Here is a 9,153-nt window from a genome sequence, read left to right as displayed (position 1 = left end):
AGTTATGTTATTGATGATCAGTACGTTGTAGATGTTAAAGATAATATATACAAATATCGATTGAAAAAAAATAAACTCATGCAACAGAAATTATGAGGACGCGGACTATATAAATTTTTGTATTTTGAACATAAATAATTATAAACACTTAACCTGATTATGCGTATTATAATTCTTCCATCCATACTTCATTATAAAATTAAGGTGAATAGGCAAATGATAGAGCATTCTCCCTTCCTTAATAAAAATTGATAAATAAGTTAAGAAATAATTAACCTTAAGGTAATACATCAATAAAGGAATACATATGTAGTCATAATTCAGTTACATTACTAAAATTATATGCTACGATTATTGCCTGTAATGAAAATTGATAATAAGAAGAGATATACGCGATAAACATCTATAATGGAATAGATTCTGTATTGATTTTATACCGGAATAGATTTTTAATTAGTATCATTAATATAAATAAATATTTAATATAATAATAATAATTCATGTTTGGAATAAAAATTTATAATTTTATGGATCTATTATCGAATCATTATTTGTATAGTTAAATAATCAAAAATATTAGGTAATATGTTCCAAAATATTTATAAAAGATATGAAAATAGTAATGGTTGTATAATTAAAATTTCTTGGCGTCGTCTAAAGGCGACGCCTCGAATGTTAAATAAAATAACTAAAAATATAATAAACTATATGTAAAAATTTTATTGTGACGTTATTTAAATGAAAATATGCACATTTACGAAATTTTTATTTAAATAAAAATTTACTCGTAGCATTTTGGCCCGTGCTACGCACACGGATATAATTTTTTGTTTTTTAATCTAGTTAAACTATACATTTTTTATTAATAAACAGTATGATATAAGATATAAGTTATGAAAGACAACGTATGTAATAGTCAGAATACTCGAGTTATGTTATTGACGATCAGTGCGTTGTAGATGTTAAGCATAATATATATGAATGTCGATTGAAAAAAAATAAAATCACGCAACAAAAATTATAATGACGCGGACGATATAAATCTTTGTGTTTAGAAACATAAATGATTATAAACTTAACCTGATTATGCGTATCATAAAGCTTCAATCCATACCTTAATTATAAAATTAAGGTGAATATGCAAATGATAGAGTTTCCTCCCTTCCTTAATAAAAATTGATAAATAGGTTAAGAAATAAATAACCTTAAGGTAATACATCAATAAAGAAATACATATGTAGTCATCATTCAGTTAGATAACTACAATTATATGCTACGATTATTGCTTATATTGAAAATTGATAATAAAAAGATATACGTGATAAATATTTATAATGGAATAGATTCCGTATTGATTTTATAACGGAATAGATTTTTAATTAGTATCATTAATATAATCAAATATATAATATAATAATAATATTTCATGTTTGGAATAAAAATTTATAACTTTATGGATCTATTATCAAATCATTATCTGTATTGTTAAATAATCAAAAATATCAGGTATTATTTTCTAAAATATTTATAAAAGACACCAAAATAATAACGACTATAGAATTAAAATTTCTCGGCGTCGCCTAACGGCGACTCCTCGAATCTTAAATAAAATAACAAAAAATTATAGTACACCGTATGTAAAATTTTTTATTGTCAAGTTATTTAAATAAAAATATGCTCCTTTATCAAATTTTTATTTCAATAAAAATATGCTCATAGCATTTTGGCCCGTGCTATGCACACGGTTATGATTTTTTGATTTGTTTATGTAGTTAAACTATACATTTTTTTATTGACAAACGGTATGATATGAGATATAAGTTCAGAAAGGCAGCGTAGGTAACAGTCAAAATACCCGAGTTATGTTATTGACGATCAATACGCTGTAGATGTTAAAGGTAATATATACAAATGTCGAATGAAAAAAATAAAGTCACACAACAGGAATTATAACGACGCATACTATATAAATTTTTGTATTTTGAAACATAAATAACAATAAACTTAACCCAGTTATGCAAGTTATAAAGCTTCCTTCCATTCCTTAATTATAAAATTATGGTGAATATGTTGCTGATAGAGTTTCCTCCCGTCCTTAATAAAAATTGATAAATATTTATAACGGGATATATTTTTCATTAATATCATTAATATAATCAAATATCTGATATAATAATAGTATTTCATGTTTGGAATAAAAATCTATAAGTTTATGGATATATTATTAAATCATTATTTGTATAGTTAAAATAATAAAAAAATATTAAGTAATTTTTATCTAAAATATTTATAAAAAAACATGAAAATAGTAATGATTATATAATTAAAATTTCTCGGCGTCGCCTAACGGCGATGCCTCATACCTTAAATAAAATAGCAAAAAATAATAATAAACTGTATGCAAAGAATTTTATTGTTAAGTTATTTGAATAAAACGATGCTCATCTATCAAATTTCTATTCAAATAAAAAGAATGCTCATAGCATTTTAGCCCGTGCTACGTACACAGATAGGATTTTTTTCTTTTTTTTTTTCAGTTAAGCTTTACATTTTTTTATTAACAAACAGTATGATATGAGATATAAATTATGAAAGACAACGTAATAGATTTTCATTAGTATCATTAATTAAAGTGAATATGCTGATGATAGAGTTTCCTCCCGTCCTTAGTAAAAATTGATAAACATGTTAAAATATAATTAACCTTGAAGGAATAATCAATAAAGAAATACATGTGTGATTTAAAAAGAAATACATATGTAGTTATAATTGAGTTACATTACCAAAATTACATGCTACAATTATTGTCTATATTAGAAATTGACAATAAGAATATATACGTCATAAATATTAATAATGGAATAGATTCTGTATCGATTTTATAACGGAACAGATTTTTCATTAGTATCATTAATATAACCAAATTTTAATATAATAATAATAATTTATGTTTGGAATAAAAATTTATAAGTTTATGGATCTATTATTAAATCATTAATTGTATAGTTAAAATAATTAAAAAATAATTTTTTTTCAAAAATATTTATAAAAGACATGAAAATAGTAATGACTATATAATTAAAATTTCTCGTTGTCGCCTAATGGCAACACCTCGTATCTTGAATAGAATAACAAAAAATTATAATAAACCGCATGTAAAAAATTTTATTGTTAATTTATTTAAATAAAAATATGCTCATTTATTACCACGTGAAAATTATTTAAGCATTTTGGCCCGTGCTACACACACAGGTATGATACAGGTATGAAAAACAAATGCTCTATTAATAATGAAATTATAACAAAAATTCTTGATCTGGAATTTGAATGTAATGAACATGAAAACTGTATAAATTAAACGAAAAAGTATTGTTGTAGTAATAAATGTCAAAATCTGTGGAAATCAAATGAAGTTTGACTTCCTATTCGCATATAAGCTATTACAGTCCAGATTCATGTATCGAAAATTTGTAAAACCGAGTGTATGAATACGGGTTAAATATCGAGATGCTCACTAAAGTGAATAAAATGTCTCATTTCACTCATCAAAGTCCACGAGGGCTCATTAAAATCACTCAACTCCATGTATATATCATTCTGTTATCTTAAACTTCATGATATAACAGAGAGTCTGATGTGGCAAGTAAAGTGAAGAATAGAATGATTACGTGGCTTAACCCGTTCTCTGTGCCATATATCACCCATCTATACAGTTTCGTTAACTCTTCTAGCTAATATTACAAATCCATATGTATATGCATTTTTCCAGAAACTTTTCTTTTCTTGTACTGAGATACGTAGATGCTGTCAAGTGAGTGAGTTAAAGACAAATGTGGTATAAAGAAGTCTCAGACTACTCATTAAAATGAATCACCATGAGAGAAGAGTAGCAGCCCAATTTTTACAACAGCAAACTTGATATTATGAATGATTAAGCTGTAAGTAATAGTAATAAAAACATAACTTACATGAGTCTTGCCACTGAGCTAACTAGCCTAGCTTCACCTCTTGACATAGTTTATATCGAAAATTTAATTTGCAAGTTGCAACCCAAAATAACTTGGAAACACAACAAGAAGATTGGTAATATGAATCTAGTGGTACAAACCTGAAAGTATCTTAATATTATGAAAAGAAACAATAAAATACTAGACTTATAAAATAAAATGAACTCTTATATCAAAGTTTATAATATTAAACAGGGGAAAACATATTTATGTCATCAGATATAAATTATAGGGCCGGACAAGTTATTGTAAGACAAATCAATCATTTGCAGACTCGACATATCAGTAGAGAATGAACCAAAAATTCTACCTGACAGATGATTGTGTGAAAGATTTAAATTCTCTAAAAACTTCAGTTTACCAAAGGTAGAAGGGATGGTGCCTGAAAGTGAATTGCTACTCAGGTCCATGTTTATTTGCAAATGACCCAAATTGCCGAGTTCAGAAGGTATCTTTTCTGAAAAATTGTTCTGCCTTAAGTTCAGGCTCAGTAAGCTCTCACAATTTCCAAGCTCCTTTGGAATGCTTCCTTTCAATTTGTTTGTAGACCAATCAAGTTGGTTGAGCTTTGATAATTTGCCAACATTCTGAGGAATTTCTCCGGTCAAATGATTATTGCTCAAGTTGAGTTAGATATAAATTATAGCAAATGGCACTTATTATACAAAATTATAGCAAATGGCACTTATTATACAAAATTTATCAAATGGTCCAGGCTATGCAACATTCAATTAAAAATTCCAAGCCATACATAATCATTTAAATTCAATTAAATGGTCCAAGCCATACATAATTAATTATTCATTCTTTCTCACATAATCATTTAGTCTTCTGCAAGATTAAATGGAGTATCAAATACGTTGCTACTGGAGGTTTCACTTGGTAACTTATTGACCCAGGTGGTTTCAGGAGTTGAAACCAAAACTGCACCTTTTGCGGTACCCTTTCTGATCGGCAATTTAGACCTTCTAGCATTCTGATCTCCACATTGTCTATTACCTTCATGTACACTCTGAGCATTTTCACCTTCACTTTGAGCATTTCTAGTTTCTTGATCAACCGACTTTAATGGGCATTTCGTTTTTCTATGGCCAGACTTTCTACAAATGCTACAATGCATAATCCTCCTCTGACTAAATCTTTGAACTTGAGTTGTATCAATTTGACATATCCTTGTTTGTCTGCTAGTTCCACCCTCCCATCCTTCCTTTCTTCTTAACCTCTTCGGCCTGCCCCGTAGCTTTTTAGGAATTACAGGTGGCAACAATTTTTCAGTAGGTTGAACCTCCCAATAATCTTCTCCTTTTAAGGCCTCAAGAGAATAGCTATATGTTGTGAGATATGCATCCCTCTTGTAGTAGTTAGAGACATAATCAACTGGTTGTTCCCTTTTGTCATGAATTGCAGCTATAGCGTGTGAACAAGGAATACCGGTTAAATCAAAAATCCTACAGTCACATGATTTTTTAGATAGATCGACTCTAACAGCTCTTGTGCTTTGCTTAACCTGTATCCATAATCATAAATTAATACTATAACTAAATGAGAAAAGCAGAATCAACAAAGAGTTGAACTTGTTACCAAATATTTACTTTGTCCGTCCCAAGCTGCTCTCCACTCCCTTGATAGAGTAACATTTTTATCTAGTCTCTTTTTAATCCTTGGACACACCTGATTTTGGCTACTCAACATTTCATCTCTTTTGTCTCTTATTCTATTCATCAATTTAAAATGAATCTCTTGTAACATGTTTAGCAACGGTAGATACCTGCGGAAGCAAACAAGCAGAAACTCTGGTTTGTATTTTCTTGTAACTTAAACAATTTGTTTTAGCATCTCAATGTAATTTAAGAATTATGTACCTTTCATTTACAATCCATGCGTTGAAGCATTCAGATAGATTATTTTCAACATTGTCAGCATTGGAATGAGTTGAAATGAATGCCTTTGACCACATTTTGGGATCAATCTTTTTCAGAGCTTCATAAGCAGGTTTTGAGATATTTTCTATCTGCTTCATAGCATTTTGGTGTGCTACAGGATGTGTAGCAGTAGCAGCCATCCAAAATGCATTCTTCAGGAGTTGAGAAGGGTATCTGCAAAAATAAAAAAAGACAAACATAAGTAATTATATATGATTATAAATATCCATTAATTAGAATTACTTACTTTTTTCTAAAGTTACTATATATATGCCTGGTACAAAATCTATGTTCAGCATGGGGTAGTTTTTCTTTCATTGCATTTTCTAGACCCTTTTGTTGATCACTGATGATGGTTAGACCTGTGCCATCTCCAAGATCCAAGTCCTCTTTTAAAAGCTCAAGGAACCATCTCCATGAATCTGTGTTTTCGGACTCTACAACTGCATAACAAACCGGAAACATTTGATTGTTTCCGTCTCTTCCGACAGCAGATAACAATTGACCACCAACTACTGTTTTTAAGAAGCACCCATCTAAGCCTAAGACGGGTCTGCATCCATTTTTCCACCCCTCTTTCAAAGCAGCATAACATATATAAATCCTTTGAAATCTATTGACATCATCTTCATTTTGTCTTGTACCACTTATAATGACCCTATTTTGTGGATTGCATAATAAAATTTGATGTCCAAAATCTCTTACTCTTGAATAATGCTCCACCAAAGATTCGTGCACACCCTCTAATGCAGCTTTTCTCAATCTCATAATCTTAATTCTGGGGACTTCAATCTCTAATTCAGTTCGCATTACTTCTATCATTTCTTTTACTCTCCATTGGGGATTTTTCCGTATCCTCTCACCATAAATATTATTGAGGTATCTCACAGTTGCTAGTCTGCTGTTGTACGGTTTTGTACAGAGATGATTATCAAGTAGAGTCTTTATTTCAACAATTTCACTATCCTTTCTTCTACTCGCCCATATCTTAAAAGGGCATCCTTTATCACACTTTACTTGGCATCGTTCCCCATCATTTGTTGCTAAATACACAGCCCTCCTCTCCCTAATCCCGTACTCCCTAACAATGGTCCTAAATTCAGTCATGGATACAAAAGACATCCCCGCTTTCCACTTAATAATCTCATTCTTTTTAAAGTTACTTACACTTACAACCCTCCTTCTTCTCTTCTTATTAATGACAGGAGGCCCGACATAGCCGATTTTAAAGTTTTCATCTTCACTGGAGGATCCAATAGACCTAAGCTCATCGGAATCATATTCAGACTCATCACTCATATTGTTGACGACCATAGCATTATTCATCTCATGCTTAACTAGTTTCTTATTTTGCTTGTTGATTAATAGCTCTTCATCACTTTCAACATCTAAATTTTCATCAACCACATCAAAATCACTATCATTTCCATCAGTTTCACCTTCATCTATATAATTAGGATCATCAAAATCTTTATCACTTCCCAAATTATTTTCATCATCAATTTCATCCGCAAATTCAGGAGAAGAATGATCAACATATAATTCGATCATAGCATAAGGACCACACAACTCAATCATATCCATGATTGTCTTATCATCATAAACAAGTCTCATACCATTTCTAAAACTATGCCCATCACTTTTAAAATACACCAAACAATTAGAACTGTATTTATATAATTTAGCCCAATCTTCCAAATCTCGAAATGATAGCAAATCAGTATCTATGTCGTTAAGCACTTCTATATTTCCACCAGTATAATAACATTCAGGATGGTCGAGAAACTTACCATGATGGTGAAGTTTGATCAGTGAAGACATACCACCACGTTTTTAGTCAATATCTCGTCAATATGATTGCATACAATTAGGGTTTTAGCCCCATTCTAAAACTTGCAGTGATCGAGTTTGCTCGTATGTTTTCAGTTTTTTCTTTTTTTTTAATTGTCTTTATCTTCTATAGTTTACGTATATGAAGCCATGTAGGATACACGGTGGCATGTCTAGTCACCAGTTTTAGATTTATATCAATTAATCTAACAGTGTAATCTCAATGTTAACGGCTTCCGTTAAATTACAGGAAGTGAGATGCTAGTATGATATATAAAGGCAGTTGAGTGATTATAGTGAGCCCTGGTGGAAATTAGTGAGTTAAATGAGACATTTTATTCACTTTGATGAGTACTTCGATATTAAACCCGTATGAATACTTCCTTATATATCAAGAGCTGAAATTATGGAATGAGAAAAGACTCCATTAATTTGAATTTATAACAAAAAGTTTTGATTTGAAAATTAAATATAGTGTATATGTAAACCACCACATTTTATACAAAAATGGATTGTAATAATAAATGCCAAAATTATTGAAAATCAAATAAAATTTGACTATTTTTCCTTATTTACATATAAGTTATAGCAGGCTAGATTCATGTATCTGAAAATTTTAAAAGTCTAATATATAGAAACTTCTTTATCAAGAGTTAAAATTGTGAAGTGAAAAAAAATACTCCATTAATCGGAAATTAAAACAAAAAGTCCATCTGAAAATTGAATATAGTAAATATGAAAACTGCACAAATTATACGAAAAAGTTTTGTAATATTAAATGCTAAAAAAAGTGGAAATCAAATTATGTTTGACTACGTTTCCTTTTTTGCTATGAATTATAGCAGTCTATATCCATGTATCAGAAAATATTCAAAAATAATAATTAATATATAAAAATATCAAAAGTCTTGATTTGAAAATTAAATGTATTGAATATGGAAACCAATATATATTATACAAAAAAGGATTGTAATAATAACGGCCAAAATCAGTTAATCAGTTAAATAAAATAAAATTCAACTATTTTTCCTTATTTACATATGTGTTATAGCATGATAGACTCATGTATCCAAAAATTTAAAAGGTCAAATATATAAAAACTTTCTTATCAAGATCTAAAATTATGGAGTGAAAAAAACTCTATTAATTTGAAATTATAACAAAAAGTCTTGATTTGAAAATTTAAATATAATGAACGTGGAAACCACAAACATTAAATGTAAATGGTATTTTAGTAATTAATGTCAACATCAATGAAAATAAAATAAAGTTTGACTTCCCTATTTGCATATGAGCTATAACAGTCTAGATCTATGTATCCGAATATTTAAAAATCTAATATATAAAAACTTTCTTATCGAGAGCTAAAATTGTGAAGTGAAAAAGTACTCCAT

General features: G+C 29.2%; 2 protein-coding genes across 4 annotated transcripts in view; one reads left to right on the top strand and one right to left on the bottom strand.

Moving 5' to 3' along the window:
- The window catches only part of LOC108199626 (long chain acyl-CoA synthetase 6, peroxisomal), a 39,238-nt gene that overhangs the window by 28,075 nt on the left and 2,010 nt on the right, over window positions 1-9,153 (top strand). The window lies entirely within an intron of this gene.
- Window positions 4,725-7,854, bottom strand: LOC108199627 (uncharacterized). Its single transcript, XM_017367535.2, has 4 exons — window positions 6,177-7,854; window positions 5,870-6,103; window positions 5,589-5,775; window positions 4,725-5,514 (listed from the first exon to the last, which is right to left on the bottom strand). The coding sequence occupies exons 1-4, from the start codon at window positions 7,748-7,750 to the stop codon at window positions 4,831-4,833; spliced, it is 2,679 nt and encodes an 892-aa protein (XP_017223024.2). The 5' UTR covers window positions 7,751-7,854; the 3' UTR covers window positions 4,725-4,830.

Source organism: Daucus carota, chromosome 8, assembly GCF_001625215.2.
Source record: "Daucus carota subsp. sativus chromosome 8, DH1 v3.0, whole genome shotgun sequence".
Lineage (NCBI taxonomy): Eukaryota > Viridiplantae > Streptophyta > Magnoliopsida > Apiales > Apiaceae > Daucus > Daucus carota.
This window is presented reverse-complemented; position numbering and strand designations above follow the sequence as displayed.

What these genes read in the sequence shown, in the direction of transcription:
- LOC108199627 (XM_017367535.2), bottom strand. Translation starts at nt 7,750, where the DNA reads ATGTCTTCACTGATCAAACTTCACCATCATGGTAAGTTTCTCGACCAT. An exon ending in GCATGGATTGTAAATGAAAG is followed by an intron (nt 5,776 to 5,869) that starts GTACATAATTCT and finishes TTGCTTCCGCAG; the next exon opens with GTATCTACCGTTGCTAAACA. An exon ending in ACGGACAAAGTAAATATTTG is followed by an intron (nt 5,515 to 5,588) that starts GTAACAAGTTCA and finishes TTATGGATACAG; the next exon opens with GTTAAGCAAAGCACAAGAGC.